Here is a 21317-nt window from a genome sequence, read left to right as displayed (position 1 = left end):
AGAAGATGGAAAACTCCATGAGCTGGGGCAGGAACAGATGGCGCCACGGCTGTCAGGGGGAGCCTCCTCTCTCTGGGAAGGAAGGTGCAGTCCAGGACTGTGGCCACAGATCCCGAGGAGGGCTCCTGGGTGTGCACAGGGCACAGGCGAGGGGCTGCTCTGTGCGGAACGGGACGGAGTGGGGTCCCGGACTCTCACGCAATATTCTCTCAAAGGCTGCTTGCTAGGGACAGGCCCTTGCTCAGACGGTTCATCTGAATTTCCAAATGAAAAAGAAAGGACAAACTGACATACAGCTGAGCAGATTAAGAGCAAGATTTTCCTTATTTGTTTTTAAGAAGTAGGGATTTTTATGTATAGAATCATCCAAGAATAAAATATTGGCAATTTGTGTGGCCCTGATTGTGTTAAAGAAGCTATTACTCAAATAGGACATAAAACTGTTCCCCCGTGAAGGCCCCCTTGGCTGAGTGTTTGGGACACAGAGGAGCAGCTACTGAAGGAGCAAGAGCAGAGTCAAGGCCAGGGCCAAGCCGCCGGGCAGATGCCGCGGCGCCGTGCTGGGCGGACTCCTCAGCATGCACATCACCCGGGACCAGGACCCGTTATTGGGCAGCGGGGCGATGCCTGCCGCGCGGCACATGACGTTGTAGACGTCCACGGAGCGGATCGGGGCGGCTCTGAAGTCGGATTTGAAATCTGAAAGACAAAGGCATGTAAGTAAGTTTTCACAGTCAGTGACCAGGCAGAGAGGGGCGAGTCCCAGTGTGGAGGAATCACGCTCAGGCTCCACGGGGCTTTGGGATTGCAAAACCAGCTCTGTCAGTGGAGCGTAGCATATGCTGAAGGCCACAGGTTGTGAAAGGCAGTAACTTTCTATGGCTCCTGGAGCAGAGTTCCTTTAAGAGACAAATCCCCGCCCAGGCTGACCTTGAGTGTAACTGTACCCGCTGAGCTCTGTCTTCCTGGGAGGCAGAGGGCCACCTGCAGCTGCTCCTCCTAGAGAGCGCTGGGCACAGATGTGGCCAGAAGTTCACCTGTCCTGCTGGGCTTGCCAAACCCAGTTTCCGGACACCTATCTAGCAGGGACTGGTTGGCCAGGGCGCCAATTTCTACTGCAGAGATCCCACGGCAACTCCACGATGTTTCTCGCCCTGGCTGGGTTGCTCAGTGGTTTCAGCATCGGGCCACGGACCAAAGGGTCATGGCTTCAATTCCCGGTCAAGGGCACATACCTTAGTTGGGGTTTGACCCCCAGTCCCAGTCAGGGCACACGGGGGAGGCAACCAATTAATGTGTCTCTCTCATGTCAATATTTCTCTCCCTCTCTCCCCCTCATCCCTCCTTTCCACTCTGTCTGAAAATCAGTGGAAAAAATATCCTTGGGTGAGGATTTAAAAAAGAAAAGAATGTTTCTCCTCTTCCCAGAAGGCCCAGGGCTGGATAGAACATGGACCGTACAGCCTCCTGGAGCTGGAACTCAGCAACAGCGATGGCTTCCTGAAGGCGTCCAGAGGACCGCTTGAGCCTTCCCTGGGAGCCTTTCCTTGGCGGATAAAATAGCTCGGCCTCGTGAGGAAAAGCGACCTGGGGTTGGGGTTACAGAGCCAGGAAGGTGCTGGGAGGCCTGATGGAGGGGTGTGCTCCGGAAACCCAGAGGCTGCCCCAAACTCCAGCGGGGACACAGGCCTGGGAAGGGTGGGGCTGGCCCTTCACAGCATCCTAGGTCAGGGGGCCGGAGGGATTTCAATCCAGAGCGCACCTCCTCCTTCCCCCCCGGGGGGCACATAAGCTGCTGACTGCCAAGTGCTTGTCTGCTTAAGAGCGAATGGAAGAGTTTGGCAATAAATGTCCACAAGCAGTATCGCGTTTAGGCCCCAAAACAGAGCTTCCAACAAAATACCCAAAGCTACACTGGGGTTGAATTGAGAAGGGAGATTTTATCCATCGAATCAGCCTGGGCATGGCCTTTCAGAGTGTTTAAGGAAATGGGGGGCTGGACGGCTGTTCCCTGTATAACTGCTTTGCTAACATGGGCACAGATGCTTGATTTAAAGAGCAAACAGACCCAACAGCAACTTCCGGCTCTTGTGTCCGCCCTGAGATTACAAATGTAGGAGAAAGTTACACACAGAAAACTCCGCCATAGAGCAGTCAGATCCAGAGCAAGGATGGGCTGGGCACAGCCTGCACCCACTTCCTAGCTGGGCGACCTCAGGGAACGGACAGGGAAATGGTACCTCATCGTAGCTCCAGGCACGTTGTACGTGCTCAATACGAGGCAGCTGGTGTGATTGACAGGCGAGTGGAATAGGTGCCCAGCAAGGGCAAACAATGGATAGAAAACAGCCCATCCATTCTCTGGAGGCCTCACTTTACTTTTGGGCGGGGAGGCTAAAAGTTAGCATCATCTCGGGGACAAATAGTTTTTAAAAAAAATCCAGAACCTCCCAGGAGAGGTGAGCGTAAGGGCTACCCCGGGATGCCACCCCTTCTTACGGTTAAGGCAAGTCGTACACTGAAACGAAGGTGGTGGTTGTACTTCCCCAGAGATGCTCCCTCTGCAGCCAGGAAACTCAATGGAAAGGTCGCCCCCGTGATAGGAGAGCAGGTCCTCTCCCTCCTGCTGACCCGCCAAGAACCTGGGTGTGATGATCCCACTGCCCCATCACGTGGTGGCCATGCCCTTGCCGTGTGGGTGGGCGGTGGCAGATGGCGGTAAATCCAAAGTGGGCCTTTCAAGCACCCACTTCTTTGACTCTTAACGGAAATAGTGAGATAAACTCTGCGGACGGAAGTGTTGGAGATAGAGCATCGTTTTCCGTTCCAAGTACAAAATCAACTCCTGTGCCCGTAAGCAGGAAGGAGAACCGGTTTCCTTTCCCGTTCCACCTGGGTCATGGCTTCCTGTTCTGCAGGGCTGGGACCTGGGGCCCAACGCAGACATGATTCAGGCTGGAATGAGAGCTTCTGGAAAATTCCCAAAGAGCAAAACCACACCCCCATCCAATTGGTGAGGACTCCGCCAAAGCTCTGCCAGCTCCACGTGGCATTCTGAACCGGGACTGGGAATCTGAGGCATCCCCAGGGGTTGACATCTTGTGGATATAAAGACTGTTTCTCTCAAAGCGAGAAGGTTCTGCAGGCTCCCGAGGTGCCTGCAACCTAGGGCTGTTCTCTGAGTCCGCACACAGCTCACTCCGTCATAGTCCTGCTGTCTCGTCGGAAATATGGAGTTTTTTGGGGCTGGATTTAGGTTGTTCCGATTAGAAGCGGGGATTAACCAGAGACAGGCTACCTTCCAGAATGGTTTCTCTCTCCCTCAGCTGGGCCAGACCCCCTGACTTCCACAACTGCATGTGGGCAGCCACGAGGATGCCCGGCCTCCTCCCTAAGCGAGAGGCGCCGACAATTAATCAGGAGGGGTGGGCCTCTATCTCAAAGTGCAGCTAGAGAGCCATTAGTGGCCTTGCTCTTAAATTGTCTTCTGAGTAAACAGCCTGAGTGGAAAGCTGTTCAATCTTTCATAAGAATCGGAGACGGGACGGTTGGCGGGGGCTCTCCCGGCTCTATCTGCCTGGGAACATGTTTGCAATGAGCCCCGTCGGTTTGCATCAGGGGTCGTCTTTCGGTCTATAAAAGACTCGGGCTTTTAGTAGTCAAGGAGCCCGGGATGGAGGCCTTTGCTAATGGACAGAATCTCCCCCACCGAACGCAACCCGGAGCTAATGCAGCTTTGGGTATTTTGTTTAACGTTTTTGGATTGCTTCTGCTTTAAAGTGCACCCGGGCCTTGCTCATAAACCCTCCTTCAACTGACAACTGTTTTGCATTCATGATCCTTTTTTCTCCCTGGGGAAGGGGGAGGTGATGGTTTTGAAGGAAAGCCCGGCTGTCTGGTGCTCTCCGGATAAAGGCTGTGGCCCGGGAGTGTCTCCAGCCTAACCTCGCAGTTGACCTCCACGGAGTCCTCGGGGTCTCATCACTCATTCATTCAGCTCTCAGCTGCATGGATCTGGCAGGGCCTGGGCTGACGGGGAGCACCTGATAGCTATTACTGGTTGATGGCCACATGCTGGACACCCTCTGCACGCCCGCCCCGCGCCCCAACCCCAGGCCCAGGCCCTGACCCGGTCAGGGCTCTATAGATGTTTGCTGCTACTGTTTCTGATTCTTCCTTCAGCATCGGGAACTTGGATCACATGTGGGAAAGGATTCGGACCCATGAGTTCCCCAAGCTCAGGTTGCCAGAGGCCCCACGGAGGGTGCGGACACAGACACCTCGGGTTCTCAGCAACTGTGCTGGGATAAGGGGAGTGGGCCAAGGCAGGGGGGGATACATGCCTTTGCTTGCTGTATCGGGAAGAAGAGCATGGCTTCCCGGGGTAATCTCTAGCTTATGCTTTGAAAGGAAATTGTGGCTTTCATGGATGGAAGCATTTTGATCAGCATCCAGAAAAGGGCATTTGGAATGTGGGTATCAGGGTCGGCTGGGTCTATTTAACCGGGAGAGTGGACAGTATCGGGAAAGAGAGTAGCTCATGAGCCAGTCAACTGACTGGTGATGGCTGTTGAATGCTCTTTATCCTAATTATTATTATTATTATTATTATTATTATTTTTTTAATCCTCCCCGAGGATATTTTTCCATTAATTTTTAGAGAGAGTGGAAGAGAGAGGGAAAGACAGAGAAACATTGATGTGAGAGAAACACATTGATTGGTTGCCTCCTGCACGGCAGGGCCTGGGCTGGGGGGAGGAGCTGGCAACCATGGCACATGCCCTTGACCAGAATCGAACCAGGGACCCTTCAGTCTGCAGGCTTGATGCTCTATCCACTGAGCCAAACCGGCTAGGCCAGTGGTCGGCAAACTCATTAGTCAACAGAGCCAACTATCAACAGTACAACGATTGAAATTTTTTTTGAGAGCCAAATTTTTTAAACTTAAACTTCTTCTAACGCCACTTCTTCAAAATAGACTCGCCCAGGCCGTGTTATTTTGTGGATGAGCCACACTCAAGGGGCCAAAGAGCCGCATGTGGCTCGTGAGCCGCAGTTTGCCGGCCACTAGGCTAGGGCTATCCTAATTGTTTGGTTGTTTTTTAAAGAAGGGGGTGTCAGGTAGTAGTATGATCCTCAGAGTATTTGATAAACTTTTGCAAAATGTGAATTTTCGGTGCTCTAAATAATGAAAGCAAATGACCAAACAGGCCCTCTTCACCCCTGCTCTCTGCCCGCCCTAGAATTCATCTGGTCAAGGAAGCCACTTGCTTTCATCCAAGACCCCCCCTCGTCCTCCTGGCTGACTCTCAGAGTCAGCCTCCGGGTCATTTCCCAGCCTGCCCTGCAGCACAGACCAGCTTCTGGTTGCCCTGAACCGAATGGCCCCCCCAGAGCTGGGTGCTCCAGACAAGGAGTGTGGGGGAGCCAGGCCCGGGGAGCAGCCACACCAGCGCTGAAACTCGCAGCTGTCAGCACGCCGGTGTCCGGTAAGCGTTCCTGGACATGGGATGGCTGTGAAGTCACATTCTGATGAATTAAGTGAAAAATGAATCGCAAACATGTGGAACACATTTTCCGCGCTGCACTCAAGGTTTAACATTTACAAGGAAAACTATTCAGCCACATTTGCCAAACCCAAGGAGCATTTGAACGCCAGCCAGCGAGCGATGTTTCACGGAGACCGGCTGGGTCTGCTCAGCGTTGCTCATAAAGCAATCACGCCAGCCTTCCCTCCGCCACGAGCCCCTGGGGACGCGTCCTTGGGGACGGATGACTGACAGAACCCTGTCATTGCCCCACCTACCGGGTCCGAAGGCCAGGAAGATGCCCCTCATGTCCATGAGCTCGTTGTCGTATCCGTGCCATCCGTGCTGCCAGCCCGCCCTCTTGCCAGTGCTGTTCATCCAGAACGGAAGCGTCTCTCGGCTCTGAAACCAACAAGGCAGTTACTTTCCCCGGTCCCAGCACCGTGGCCAGTGGGCACCTGGCCCCGACCACCACCCAGCAGAAGCGGGGACTTCCTTCTCGGCATGCAGGCGTTCTCTTCCTCGGAGCTGAACTGTACCCTGCAGCTCATAATCAGATGTTTTTTGGGGTTTTTGTTGTTGTTGTTCATCCTCTCCCAGGGATATTTTTCCATTGATTTTTAGAGAGAGTGGAAGGGAGGGGGAGACACACAGAGAGAGGTACATCGATTGGCTGCCTCCCACAGGAGCCCTGACCAGGGCCGGGATCCAGCCTGCAACCGAGGTACATGCCCTTGACCAGAATAGAACCCGGGACCCTTCCGTCTGCGGGGCCGACGCTCCATCCCCTGAGCCAAACTGGCTAGGGCCATCATCAGTTTTAGAATCACCAAATACAGCATGTTTGCGACCGGGGGGAGGGGGGAGGGTGATCAAGTGTTCCTGCGGTAGAATAAAAAATACATTTGGCCCTTACCCCAGGTCCCTGGCACAGAGCTCCCAACACCCTTGGAACTTCCTGAGTGACAGGAGCCTGTGTGTTATTCATAGGGAGCCCCTTTCTCCCTCACCTGAGTTTGGGCTAATGGCGTGACCTTGCGGGAGGGACTAGTTGCTTCAGGATGGAGGCCGGTCCCAGGAGGGACCAGCTACGTGATGAAAGGTTAGACCTGTCAGCCTTTCTCTGACCTCTCAGGTGGAGGTCAGCCACGTGGCCACTGCTTTCATCACCCCTGGCAACGCAGCAACACCCCGTATGAAACCCCGGGTACCACATGGCCCCGGAGCTTCTGACTAACGAACTCATTGGTGTGCTGGGAGGGTTCCCCCAACAGGAACGAGCATGCTCTGCGCCCCTCCCCCAGGCGTCTCTTCCGCAGGGCTGGTCCTGAGCTGCATCCTTTAGAACAAAACTGTAATCCTAAGTACAGCACCTTTCTGAGCTCTGAGATTCACTCCAGCGACTTATCAAACCGGAAGGGGGTTGTGAGAACCCGCACATTGTAGCCAAGTCCAATACAAGGATGTGTAGGCTGGGGACCCCGGACTCCGGCTGCCATCTGAAGGGGGACAGGCTTGTGGGACCGAGCCCTTCACGGGACAGTTAGTACCAGCACTGAACTGAATTGTAGGGCACCCAGCTGCTGTCAGAATTACTGGGAAACAAGGCATCTAACCTAATCATCTCATTTTTCTCGCAAAGCCCTTGGGGCCCAGAGGTGGTCCACTCTGACCATCTGGTGCTCCTTCCGCCGTCTGTACTGCCCTGTCCTGCCTTCCTTCCGGCTCCGCCCTCCGGAGCAGCTCATCATAGCAGCCTGTCCTCTCCGTGGAGTGACGCGTGTGAAGAGGGCACCCCAGCTCCCCTGACCCAGGCATCGCAATCTTCATTTCCTCCGCTGGGCATGGGTTCCAGGGCCACCCCTTCCCCGAAGCCCTTCTTCCCTCCAGAACTACATCTTCTTCCCCTGCAGATGCCTCCTTGTGGCACAAAAGGCGTGAAGGGGAGTCCTGAGGAGGCCGGAGCCAGGCGGACGCCCCGAGCCCTTCGTGCCCGCTGAGCCTTCATTCCTGGAAGCCCAGCTATCCTCTTACTAAGCAGGGTCCAACATCCCCAAAAGTTCAAACGCAGGAGGTAGAGGTGGCGGGTCGTGGTGAAGGAGTAGAAGCCAAACAGCTCAAGTACCAGCAGTGCACAGGCCGGCTCACAAGATGGTAAGAGTCCCGTGTAGTCAGCGTGCCATGCGGTTCACCGAGAGTCGACACCGCCCTTCACCAAATCACCACAGCATCCCAGCACGGGTGGTGTGTCCCTACTTTGTAGTTGAAGAAAGCACACCCGAGGTGAACCGCTGCTCTTACAGCTGCTAAGAGGCAGGCTGGGACCGAAACCCAGGCCACCTGTCTCCCGTCCTTACGCACCTTCCACTGACCACGGCCAGAGGTCCCCGAGCACTCCTGCGGGCCCTGCACGTGAGACCCTCCTGTCCCTTGCCTCCTCACTCACCAGAGTGGCGGCCAGTTATAAAATAGAGAGAGGGACTTTGGAACTGGATGGGTTAAGTCTCACCTTGCCACTTCCTAGCCCCGTGATCCACCTGAGGCTCAGGTTCCCTGCGGAGCCATCACACCTGCCTGGAGAGGGTTTGGAGGATGACATGACTGCGTGCTCAGTGCCTGACACACAGTAGGTGCTGCTCGCTGAATGGCTGCCGCCGGTCCCAGATGCACGGGCAGGGGTGGTGGTGAGGCCTGAACTCGCCTCTGCGTATGTAGCTGTCAGGTCGCATTGCACACCATCCCCTCTCAGCCCATACATCGCCCCTGGCATGACTGCTTGCTAAATGGCACTATTTCACTGCCTCTCCGTTTCCTGAGTCTCCGTCACCCCGGTCCCTCCTCCTCCAGCTGTAGCTCGTGTTTTTCCACGGGCATGCTTTCATTCACGTATTGCATTTCTGACTTGCTAGGCTGCGTCTGTTCCTTATCTGTCTGATCCTGAGCTGATGATCAGGACGCGTCCCAGCTTAGCTTTGTCGCAGTCCGGGGGGGCCGCGACGCCTGGACGCCAGGTAGGACCCTGGGTTGCTAGCGACTTCCCTGATTACGAGCCCCACAGGACACGAGTCCCCCGAGACAGAGGCACAGGGGGAAGGGAGATGGAGACCAATTACCCGATTGAAAACTCCAGTCAAATTTCCACAAATACACACACACCACCATGAAAACCTGTGCTCACAGGGAGACCCACGAGTTTCTATGACAGGGACAACCTGCTCCAGGGACCACTGTTCTCACTGGTTTTCAAAAGCAGTGGTCACCCGGCTGCGTGTGCGAGAAGCTGGCCAATTCCTGTGAGTGACTGGATGGGATATGCTACGTGTGGAGCACTGAATGAATGATTGTTGCTCCTCCTTTCCCCCGAGCGGCTTTCCCCAGCGGCACACGGTTCCTACATCCCCCTCCCGGTGCTCGCGTCGGAGGCAGCGCTGACGAGGTGTGGCTCACAGACCTGCTTCAGAGAGCGAACCCCCGGGCTGCCCATCCTCCAGCTGCCGGTTGAGGAGCCTGACCCCCATCTGGGGACACCCTAGGGAGGTGCCCAGACTCTCCAGGTTTGGCCAAAGGTGAGATGGGGTAGAACTGGTGTGTGTGTGTGTGTGTGTGTGTGTGTGTGTGTGTGTGTGTGTAGTCATGGGGAACGCAGAGGCCACACGGGAAGCTCTTACAAAAAATAATGGTTGGGTACGGAGGTCCCCCAGCATCAGGACCCTTGGGAACTGTTGGGTTGGTGGGAAGGGAGGCACCGAGAGGCCCCGCGAGGCAGGGAGGACTGTGTGAGCTCGCCTGGGAAAAGCCACAGACGAAGGCAGCCGGCAGACCGGGCTGCTGGAAGGAGCGAGGGCAACGGAGAGTCTTCTGCTCTCGGTGCCTGCCTGAAGCCATGCCAATCAAATCCGGTGACCGGAATCGGTCAGGTTAGAATAAACAAAAGGTGAGCGCTGACCTGGGTGTGTGCCGGGCCTGGGGGTATGGTTTCCTTACAGACCCCTGCCGCTCAGAGTCTGTGGCATTGCCATTCTAAGTGCTCTCCTGAGAGGCCCCATTGCGAGGCTCCCCGGGGCCCTGTGGGTGGTGGCTGAGAGCCTGCAGATGTGTGTGCCACAGGCCGCTGCAAGGAGATGTCCTACCCGTCTCTCTGCCCTGTCTGAGATGGCGCCCTCTTTCTAAAGCAGAACGGGATTGCACAGGCTCTGGCCCTGGTCCTGGAAGTGAGAAATGCCCAACAGGGAATCCTGCGGGTGGAGAGGAGCCGAGCTCCCTGGGGGAGGGCGGAGGGAGGGGGGAGGACGGCACCGTGTGGATGGGGTTTCTCTCCGTGCCCCCACCCCCCGTCATGTTTATTGACATGTGCCAGGGGTGCAGAGGGCAGGCTTGTGTGCTCAGACGCTGGCACAGACGACCCTCATCACCACCAGAAAGCCAGCAGCTCCCAGCACTCAACACCCGCTCCCGAGAGCTCAGTTAGCCAGGCCTGGACAACGCCACTGCCACTCCGGCTGCGCTGCGGAACGGGAGCCGCGTCTCCCAGATCGCCTGTGTTCTGGGCCGGGCCTAACTGCCCTTCATCCTCGGGCCTTAGAATTGAACCTGGCATTTCATACCCTTTGCCAATTTTCAAAGTAAATCTTTCCTCTGGAGACGCTCGGCCTGAATTCACTGCATTTCCCTCGGCTCCGAAGGTCAACCATGAGACGCTGTGTTTCACGGCCTTTCACCAGGTTCTGCCCGGGGCGGGTGGGGGTGCAGGTGGGGGGAGCGCATGAAGAGGCCACAGGAATCAGCTGGGGAGCTGGGAGGGACTGGAGAGAGCAGGCGCCCTGCGCTCAGCTCCTGCCCCGGGCTAACGGGAGCAGAATTGCCATGGCGCTTTCAACGCCTTCTTCCCACTGCGATCTCGATCTCGTTGGGCTACTAATAGTTACCTAAGTCACAGGCCTGACTTAACTCCTCTGTTTACTTGGTTTCTGATTTACAAGCCCACCAAGTGAACACCCTGTCGATCCAAGAATCAACCGTCTCCACATTCAATTCATTTCATTCGAATTCAACAAGTCCTCAGCCCTGGCCATGGTCTCATTCCCGTGGAGGAAAATGGAAGGTCAAGGTGCCACAGACCTGACCTCAAGGAGCTTCCACTCCAGGAAGCCAGAGAACAAAAGCAGACGAACCCATGTAGCAGCCGGGGCCTGGCCAGGGCTTCCCGGGAACTCCAGGTGGAGGGCATTAGGGACGAGCTGCGAGCTTCCTAGGAGAGATGGTATTTGAGTTGGGCTAAAGGACAGGTGGGATTCAGGAGGGGGCCCTCCAGGGACTGTACTGACTGTTTATTGGGGTAACTGATGTTACCAGGACCTCGGAGGGCAGGCCTGGGCGTGGGGGGTGGGGCAGGAAGCAAGCTGTGGGGGCTGTGTGGGGGAACTGGGTCAGCAGTCGCCCCGGGGAGCTGTGTGGTGCTGAGGACAAATGAAATCTGCTTCCCCATCTTTATCTTTGCCAGTGACAGCACTCTAAGCCAGCAGTCGCCTACCTTTCGGACCTCACGGGCCACCAGTGGTCCACAGACCACCAGTTGGCGACCGCTGCTCTACGTGACCATTAAAAAAACCTGACTCCATTAACTGTCTTCCTGTTAGAGCAGCCGGCTGCTTAGAGTCTGCAAAACTTAGACTGGTGGCAAAAAGCTTACAGGGAAGGCGTTTGTGCCAAGGAAGCAAAATCATGCATGCTTATGGCATGGCGGCTGCCGGGAGAAAGGGAGAGGGATTCTGTTTTATTGGCCCCCAACCAGCATCGATTTGTCCTGACTCGGCTATTTTCCCGATTATGGCTAAACCAGCAAGAAGATTCCGCTGCCACGGATGCTGGACCCACAGGGAGCCCTCGCAGGCCTGAGACCCGGGCTAAGGAATGAGAACGGGGGGGCGAGGTGGGGGCGGGGGGACGGTGACTTAACCCTCCTTGTTTATTTGCTTTTAAACACTCAAAAGAAATTCTAGAGCTTTCTGCCTTGGAACGTGTCCAGCGTAAGGCCTTCTGCATGGCTCGGAAAGTTGGCTCTATGGGGTCAATGGGATAGGCACCTACTAGACCGCATGTGTGTTCGGTGGAACCCACTCCGGGGGAAGCTGCTGTGGGCCTCGGGCAATCCCGCTCCAGGGGGACTCCAAACTGTGATCGAGCCGAGAGAAGCACTTGGTTCTCAGAGGAGAGAGCGGTAGGGGCAGCGGGACCCCCTTGGCGACATTTGAAATGACAAGGCGTGGGAAGGCAAGCCTGTGGAGGGCCCAGCTTGGCCCGGGGACCGCACCGCTGGCATTTGGGACCAGGTCTGCTTCGTTTCCTGGTGACCAGGTGCTTTCTGTCCGCGGGCACACAGGGATGACTCCGTCCTCCTGGGGGACAGTTCCATGTCCGGGAACCCCACTGCTCCACACCCAGGCCCCACGTCCACTCATTAGCGTGACCAGTATTTCTGATCGCCCCCTGAGGTCTTTCTGGAGCTAAAATACCATCGTAGGCCGGCTCCTTCGGTGGCCTCCCTTCCACTCCCTCTAAAAATCAATAGGAAAAACATCCTCAGGTGAGGATTAACAAAAATAAATGAACAAATAGAAGTCACCTGACCAAGCCTCTTGATTCTCTAAAGAAGGAAGTCGTGTAATGAACGACACCTAAGTGAAAACAAAATCTCTTCCCTGGGAAGGCTGAAGAGCTAGTATCTCTGGTTGTTTGGTAGAATTTGTCTAATGCAGTGGTCGGCAAACTCATTAGTCAACAGAGCCAAATATCAACAGTACAACGATTGAAATTTCTTTTGAGAGCCAAATTTTTTAAACTTAAATTTCTTCTAACGCCACTTTTTCAAAATAGACTCACACAGGCCGTGGTATTTTGTGGAAGAGCCACACTCAAGGGGCCAAAGAGCCGCATGTGGCTCGCGAGCCACAGTTTATCGACCAGGGGTCTAATGCATAAATTGTCGTCTGTTTTATAATTACCTCCGTTATGAACCATCCTTCATCCGCCAGTAAGGTCAGTGGAGCGACAAACTTCCCTTTCTTGTAGTAGAACCTGCTCGGTATCGCATCCTTCTCGTAGACGGTCATGTGTTCCACTGTTCGCAGCTTGCTGTATATCTGCAAAGAAAACCGGGGGTGACTGGGGCTGCAGTCTCTTTGTCACATGGATGTGAATATTTAATGCACCTGGAGGAGAGGGAGACTTTATAAGACTAAAAAGAAAGGAAAAAAAGAAATTACTCCAACAGCTGATAGACTTGACTACGTAAGAAAGAGAAACTTCTATATGTCTCAGAAAACAAGGGGGTTCATCTAGTAAGGCTGGAGATCCGCATGCCCATGACCTAGGGGTATCGTGAGAACCCCGGTACATGTGCGCCTGCAGGTCTGTAGAGGGACACGTACTGCAAACTGGAGCAGCCCCAAAGTCTAGCAACAGTGGAAGGGATACCTGGGTCGAGGGGGTAATGGCAGTGGAATATTATACAGCAATGAAGAGGAAATGGATTATAGCAACACAGAACACCTGAATTTCAGTCTGAGACACACATGCACGCGCACACACACACACACACACACACACACACAAGCAAGTTGCAGAAGAATACAGACAAGAGTTTTCCTATTTTAGAAGGTTCAAATAACTACAAAACCTAATGACCGTATTTGGTAAAACTATAAAGAGAATTAGGGAAATGATCACTTGAAATTTAGGATAGTGGCTTTCTCTGAGGAGGCTGCACAGGTGATGGGGTCTGAGAAGGGCACACAGGAGTTCCTACAGGTAACGATACTGTGCTATTTCTCAGTATATTGAATATACACTGAGTGGCCAGATTATTATGACCTCTGAACGCATAATAATCTGGCCACTCGGTATATATGTGTGTGTGTGTGTGTGTGTGTATATATATATATATATATATATATATATATATATATATATATATATTAGAGGCCTGGTGCATGAATTTGTGCATGGGTGGGGTCCGGTGAGCCTGGCCAGGGGGAGGGGACATGGGCGGTTGGCTGGCCTGCCTGCTGGTAGAACTCCTGGTCGAGGGGACAAATTTGCATATTAGCCTTTTTATTATATAGGATATACACTGAGTGGCCAGATTATTATTCGTTCAGAGATCATAATAATCTGGCCACTCAGTGTAAGGTGCTGTCCTAATATTATCCTTTATACCTTACACACATTTTATAATAATTTTTGGTAACTACTAAATAACAAATGAACAAATTACAAAAGCTTATGTATGTCAAAAATGCTAAAGTAAAATTAAAGAGAGAATGAGAAATTGGATACCACCACAACCAAAGAAAGAAGATTTGTTCTCTGACTTGACTTAGACCAGTGGTCGGCAAACTCATTAGTCAACAGAGCCAAAGATCAACAGTACAACGATTGAAATTTCTTTTGAGAGCCAAATTTTTAAAACTTAAACTTCTTCTAACGCCACTTCTTCAAAATAGACTCGCCCAGGCTGTGGTATTTTGTGGAAGAGCCACACTCAAGGGGCCAAAGAGCCGCAGTTTGCCGACCACGGACCTAGAGCATGTCCTACCTACACTCGAATCTTAAAAGTACCAGTAGTGCCGAAACCGGTTTGGCTCAGTGGATGGAGCGTCGGCCTGCGGACTGGAAGGTCCCAGGTTCGATTCCGGTCAAGGGCATGTACCTTGGTTGCGGGCACATCCCCAGTAGGGGGCGTGCTGGAGGCAGCTGATCGATGTTTCTAACTTTCTCTCTCTCTCCCTTCCTCTCTGTAAAAAAATCAATAAAAAAATATATTTTTAAAAAAAAAAAAGTACCAGTAGTTTGCCACTAACTACACTACTGGTTTCCTGATGACCTGACATGTAAACTCGGCACCCGTCTCCCCTATTTAGCAGCAGCTCACATGTTTCTGGCCAAAATGAAAACCCACTGGCTGACGCCGAGGAACTGACTGTAAATTGGAGTTTATCCACTCGACTCTGAAATTAATTAGCCCTCAGGCTGTTTGGCAGTGAGTTTCCGATAGTCCACACTCTAGGGAAGTGGGGTGCCTTTGCAGGAAGCTTTGGGGAGAAGGGGAGAAAGTCCAATGACACAGCGCGGGTCTCACACACGGTTGTGTCCATCACGTGACAGACTGTCACCCAAACACGGCCCCCACTTGTGGATAATCTACCAACTGCTTTAGGCAGCTGGCAGCCGCCTGGTCGGGAGGAGCGCTTCCCAGCTCGCGAGCTGCGGTCGCCTAAGCGCCAAATTGGAGGTGCGGAGAGCTTCCCTGCCAGGGAAACAGACCATCTCCATCTCTGCAAGAAGCATTTACGGTGGCGCCTCCCCTGTGTGAGATAGTCTTCCCACTTCGTGTAGGGGGAGCTCATGGGACATTGTGCAAACACGCCGTCCCTTCCTGAGAAAAAGGGATGTCCGCCGGGGGACGGGGCAGAGCTGGGGAGGGTGGGCTGTGGGCCACTGGGTCCCTCAGCCCCACACTGACAGCTCTCAGGCTCTTCGATGGGGTGGGGGTGGGGAGGGGAGAGGAGCTCTCCAGTCCACCCCTGCGCTCCATCCACACCAGCAACCTCCCAGCACCGGTCGGCCAGTGTTTCGCAGCTGTGAGCATGGGGGAGGCACCAGACCCGCCGAGGCCTACTCCTGGCACCCACGGCTGGCTCCTCCACAGGCCGCAGCCACTCGTCCTGGCCCAGAGCAGTTTCTCTGGGAGCCGGCAGGAGCCCCAAAGCCTACACTGGGAGGCGACCAGGCCATGTGGGGCCGAGCGGTCACCCAACGGTACCCCCTGCTCCTCCTCATTTTCCCCGGGTGACTCAGCACCAAGTTCTCCAGATGTAATTGGTGTTTGGGGAGAAGGGTGGGTAGAGGCCTGTGATCTCAGGGTGCTGGGTCCCCGGAGGGCAGCGATGCGGGGAGCGGGCGTGATGCCACATCTGCACGTGTGGGAACTCAGCCACTCCCCTTGGGAGCACCCCGCTTTGATGGTGATGATCATATGTGACACGTGCGTCGTCCGTGCAGCGGCCAGCACGCGCCTGTGCTTTCCAGCAGCCCCAGCGGAAGCTGCTCTGCGTGGACAGGGGGGCCTGGGTAGGAAGATGCCGGGTTATGGGGAGCGGGATGGGACCCCTGCAGAGTGGGTCCTGAGCTGAAGCTGACCACAGCGCACGCGGCCTCAGCAGGGCATCCACCTGCTTGTCTCCAGGCCCCTGGCGGACAGTCAGACGGGGCTGCTCCCGAGAAAGAGCATCTGCACCCGATACTGCCCGGCAGGTGCCGCCCGGGGCCAGCACCAGGCCCGGGAAGGGCTACCAGGGGTCCTCAGACTTTTTAAACAGGGGCCAGTTCACTGTCCCTCAGACCGTTGGAGGGCCGGACTATAGTTTAAAAATAAAACTATGAACAAATTCCTATGCACACTGCTAAGTCGGCTGCTAAGCAGGACAGGCAGCGGCGGCAAAAACACCCGGCGGGCCGGATACATGTCCTCGGCGGGCCGCATGTGGCCCGCGGGCCATAGTTTGAGGACCCCTGCGCTAAGCACTCAGCCTGCGAAGCACTGTCCACGCTTTCTCTCCTCCAGTTGCCGCTGACGCTCAGTGCGCTGGGTCCCAGCACACCCATTTTAGAGAAGGGAAAACAGAGGCAGGGGAGGCTGAAACCGTGATGGAGGTCACCAGCTGTGGCAGGACAAAGGTCAAGCACAGAGTGGTGGCCGGGCTCCATTCCCCCCCCCTCCCCCGCCCACCTCCCTTCCCCGCCGTGTGCCGCTTGCCTCCGCGTGTTTCCCCGGGGCCGGCCAGAGGCTCACAACGGGCCCTCGGTCCTTCACTTGCTGCAGGTCGCCCAGGCTGATGTGCTGCTTCAGCTCAATCACTTTGTCCTTCCAGAAGATGTCAGTCATCCCGTGGTCGGAGAAGATGATGACATTGAGCTGGTCCTGCAGCTCCCGCTCCTGTGGGTGGACAAAGGCGGTCATCACAGCAGGGAGAGGAGGGGGAGAGGGAGGGGGAGGCAGAGAGAGAGGGAGGGGGAGAGGGAGGGGGAGGGGGAGGAGGAGGGAAGGGAGAGGAGGAGGGGGAGGGGAGGTATTTTAAGCTACACTCTATAGAAGAAAGGACACGTAACCAAGTCTGAATTCAATCGTCTGCTCCCCTCCTGAAGGTACAGTTCACACTTGGCAGAAGCACTCTGGGGAGGGTGCGGACACTGATCCCCGTTCCAACGGTGCTAGAGACATCACATACGGGCCTTTCACCCAGCAAAGTGACCTCACTGTTGTCATCTTTGGCTCTTTCAGCCAACTCGCATGGTAATAGAACTGCCCCTCCCATCACGGATGTGCAGAATGTCTGAAGTCATTCAGCCAGGCCGTGGCAAAGGAGAGACAGAGCCCAGCCTGGCTCCCAGGCATTGGCTTTGGTGCAGAACCGGCCATCTCAGCCATCTCGCTGAGGGCTGAGCGGGCTGACCATGCGTCTGCGTTATTTCCCGCCCCCGGGGCCTGGCTGTAAAACAAGGGGTCTCTTGGTCCCCCGAGGAGGGGCGTGTGAGGAAGAGGAAGAGAGACCCATCACGGCCTGGGGCTGGCCTGTCAGCTTCCACAGCAGGAGAGACGGTGCTGAGGGGTGTGACACAGCAGGAGAGATGATGCTGAGGGTGTGACCGTCAAGGAGACAGACAGAGAGTGACAGGAGGGAGGGCAGCCGGGGCCTTGCTCTGGGTCACCTGGATCCACTGGGCCATGTACTTGAAGACGGTGTCCACGGCCTTCAGGGCATCTTTCCTCTGCGGCGACGAGGGCCCGTAGTGGTGGCCCTCCACGTCGATGCGCTCGTGGTATATGGCAGCCAGGTCGGCGCGGCCACTCCTGGGGGCAGCAGGGGGAGAGTTAGCGCTGAGAACAGCCCCATGTCTCCACTCTCACCCCGCTCCCAGGCCCCAGGCAGGCATCGGCGTCCCCAAACCCGCCCTGAGGGCCGGCAAGGCTGACAGCTCTAAATGACAAGGCGATATGGACATGGGGGTCCTTGGAATATCGGGGGGGGGGGGGAAGGGCACTCTCTAAAGGACATGATGGTCTAACCACTACGCTGTGCCTCTGAAACGGGTACAGAATAATATGCAACGTAAAAAATAAACAAAAGGATGCAGAATCTATGTTGAAAAATGAACAGGGTGGGATCTGTGGGGAGAAGCAGGAATTGAGCAATAGGACACGCCGGTCCTGAGCACCTTGGTGACACACAAGTGAGTGGACCCCTTTCGGTTGGTAACAGTCTCTCTTCCTTGTGGTCGGACTTGCCACGGGGCCCACCGCTTACTGACGCCGTGTTGTTGATCTACTACCGGCCCTGAGGTGGGCGTCACGGTTTTGCTTTCAAGGTAAGTGAAAATTTTTTTTTTTCTCTTTTTATTTTTACTTTATCAAAAATTTGGTGAGTCGAAACCGGTTTGGCTCAGTGGATAGAGCGTCAGCCTGCGGACTGAAGGGTCCCAGGTTCGATTCCAGTCAAGGGCATGTACCTTGGTTGCGGGCACATCCCCAGTAGGGGGTGTGCAGGAGGCAGCTGATCGATGTTTCTCTCTCATCGATGTTTCTAACTCTCTCTCCTTCTCCCTTACTCTCTGTAAAAAGTCAATAAAATATGTTAAAAAAATTTTTTGTTGTTGATTTGAGAGAGAGAAACATCGATTTGTTGTTCCACTCATTTATGCATTTATTGGTTGATTCTTGTATGTGCCCTGACCAAGGATCGAACCCGCAACCTTAGCACATTGGGGCGATGCTCTAACCGACTGGGCTACCCAGCCGGGGCCACTTTTCTCTTTTTAGAACAAAAATAAATTGGCCCTTCTTTACAGATGCCATGACCACCGTCCTACACAACGGGGGTTGGGTCAGGTTATTTATGTGTTTCACACAAATGGTGTTATCACACGTCACACTCACGTGTGAGCGGCCAACCCTCACTCCCTCGGTCTAAGACAGCAGAGAACAAGTCACTGAGATCTCCAAGTGTGTCGGTGGCGGGTGGACCTCTTGCTGGCCCTGATGCATTTTCACTTATTCCTAAATCTCTTGGAGGCCCAAGCTCATGACAGTGAAGGGTGATGGTGCTTCCTCCACCGCTACGTTTGAATGTACAGAACCTTCCAGAAAGGTCATTCCCTCAGGTAAGCCTCAGCACGTAGCTGTGTTGTGCCCTTGTGTAGGCAGCATCCCAGATGTGCGGCTTGCACTGTGTGTCCTGTATTTTGGTGTGCACCCTTCCAGGGTGGGGCTTGTATGTGGGGAACAGTTCCCAACCGGGATTGCAATCAAGTTCAATGAAATGCTTCTAGGTCATTTCGTCTTAGACACCTCGCTTCACCGCCGCAGCCACTGGGCTGGTTTCTCTTAGACTATTTGCCACATCCACAAATCTCCGTGTGATCAGACAGCCGGGGCTTCTCGCAGAGGTACCTGATGGCTTCGTGTCAGGAAGCTGTCAACTCCAGATGCCGGCAACACCGGCTTCGGGGTGCTTGCGCGTCCGGGATTTATGCACGTGCCTTGCGTGAAAGGCTTCGATGCTGGGGTCTCCCTGATTCATTAGGGACCCACGTCTTCCAGGCTGAGAGCTCTCGCCTGTTTGGAGTCGAGCTGACAAATTCTTGGTCGCCAGCTGTTTTCCACCTGGGCCTGGTCTCCATCACAGGTCAGCTCATTTGTCACGGAGTGCTCGGGTGAGGAGCGATGGGTGGGAATGTCTGCAGGTCTGTTATTGGCTATTTATGGCTTGAAGGTCCAGGAACAGTGCCAGGACATGTGGCCATCAGCCCAGTTACCTGAGAGCTGCAAGGGGCCCCTCGTCCCGGGGTTTCAGGGACACTCCGGTCCCCCATCACCTCAGGATTCTGTCCAGATTTCTTTTCAATGTAAAAAGTTCATAATGCCACATTCATTTTCCTTGCTGACGAGGGTTGGAAAGAGAATTAGGGCGAGAGAAGTGGAGGCAATTTCAAGGAATGGTGGACATTACTGACGGTTAACAAAAGCAATCCAAAACTTAGAGATAAGGCCAGAAAAGTAACCCCCCCCCCCCCCTTCCTTGCAGTGTGGTACAAGGCGGCGCCTAGTAATCTTGCTTACGCTCCCAGACTGAACTACGGATTAGCGCCCAGACGCCAGAAGCGCAGCTGCTAACCTGCTGGAGACTTACAGGATGGAACTGCTTTTCTCTGATAGCGATTATGGTGTGATGGTCCTCTACGTTATTAAGCATTTCTGCATCTTACAATAATTGTATCCCGTAATTCTCGACCATCCTTTTCTTCGTCCGTGTTTCTTCTAGTCTCCTTTCACCCCGTCTTGTCGTCTCCCGAGTCCCTCGGAAAGGAACTAACCTGAACTGTTGCGTAATTCTCAGATACTCATGCAGTGAGCACATGACGAAGTTTTCATCAGGGAAATTATGCTGGATGGGCACCCAGAACTAGACACATCTGAGTTCAAATTCTAGCTTCTCTCTTACTAACCCGGAGGTCTAACAGCTCTACGCCTCAGTTTCCCGTCTGAAAAGCCTCCTCAGAGCCTCCCACCTGGGCCCTGAGTGAGCTGGTGTTTGGAACGTGCTTGCCACACAGCAAAAGGGAGGCACCCATGTCTCTGTTCCACGCAGACATGCGTCGCGTTGGCGTTGCCGTGTGTCGGGCAGGGAGGGGACACCAGTGTCTGCTGAGCCTGTGTTCCTGCCCCTCTTCCTGGGGCCCATGGGGAGGAGGGACAATGACCAGGACACGGAAGCTGTCGCCACAGCCTGGCCTCACCGCACCCATGGCCCCGCGTTATTGGCCGACCTTTTGAGAGGTCAGCGTGGTCAGTCTTCCCGGCCCAGTGGGAGCGTCCAGGCCCCTGCGGGCATCCAGGCTGGTCTGCCCGCTCTCCTGGCTGCTGCCCGCCCGCACCCCACCCAGCTCCTGGGGCTTGCTGGTCTCTGCATCACGCATCTTCCCCCACCCACACCCACCCAGCTCCTGGGGCTGCTGGGCTCCACATCACGCACCTTCCCCCACCCACACCCACCCAGCTCCTGGGGCTGCTGGGCTCCACATCACGCACCTTCCCCTGCCACTAAAGCACAAACATCCTGCAAACAGGACCTCTAGGGGATGCATTAAGCAATGTGGATCTCACCTGCTCTTTTTAGACAGGGATGTTATGGGCAGGGGTGCCGGGGTGTCCCCTTGAGGGGTGTCAAGGCACCAAAGTACTGGCGAGCAGGGCTGCGTGTCGCTGAGCACAGGAGACAGCGAGCAGACCTCCAAGGCCTCCGTGCCACCGCCACCCGCACGAGCCCAGGCCCAGCATGGCCCTCCCCGCCTGCTCCCACTCCAGCAGCTGTGCGTGTGGACGGGAGGGCTGAGCACTGCCTCAGAAGCAGATGTCACTCCCTTCACACTCAGGAGAGGCCCCGAAAGACAGGGTCCCACACCCCATGGAGAGGACTGGGCTCTGGTCCCACTGAGTCGTGGGAGGCACGCGTTCAGCTGTCAGTCAGAGGGCTCTCTTGTAAGGGGTGGGGTGAGGGGGAACACCTGTGGAGTGCCCACGCGTAGAGCAAAATGGGTCGCTGGCAATTGAGCTTTGACACAATCCTAGCAGGTGGACATTGATGGCATCAGTTCTCCTCCCCTCCCTCCACGCTGAAGCTGTCCACGCGCAAAGGTAGAACGGACAAGAGTATGACTCGGGTCGGTAAAGCGTGA

General features: G+C 54.9%; 1 protein-coding gene across 1 annotated transcript in view; it reads right to left on the bottom strand.

Moving 5' to 3' along the window:
* Positions 1 to 493: 493 nt before the first annotated feature.
* ENPP6 (ectonucleotide pyrophosphatase/phosphodiesterase 6) overlaps positions 494 to 21317 on the bottom strand; it is a 72177-nt gene continuing 51353 nt past the window's right edge. Inside the window, exons 4-8 of the mRNA XM_008151926.3 lie at positions 17295 to 17436; positions 16342 to 16521; positions 12530 to 12667; positions 5807 to 5930; positions 494 to 699 (exon numbers count right to left, since the gene is read on the bottom strand). Of these exons, the coding sequence (XP_008150148.2) occupies positions 494 to 699; positions 5807 to 5930; positions 12530 to 12667; positions 16342 to 16521; positions 17295 to 17436 (790 nt within the window). The remainder of the gene's footprint in view (positions 700 to 5806; positions 5931 to 12529; positions 12668 to 16341; positions 16522 to 17294; positions 17437 to 21317) is intronic.

The sequence above is a fragment of the Eptesicus fuscus genome, chromosome 8, assembly GCF_027574615.1.
Source record: "Eptesicus fuscus isolate TK198812 chromosome 8, DD_ASM_mEF_20220401, whole genome shotgun sequence".
Lineage (NCBI taxonomy): Eukaryota > Metazoa > Chordata > Mammalia > Chiroptera > Vespertilionidae > Eptesicus > Eptesicus fuscus.
This window is presented reverse-complemented; position numbering and strand designations above follow the sequence as displayed.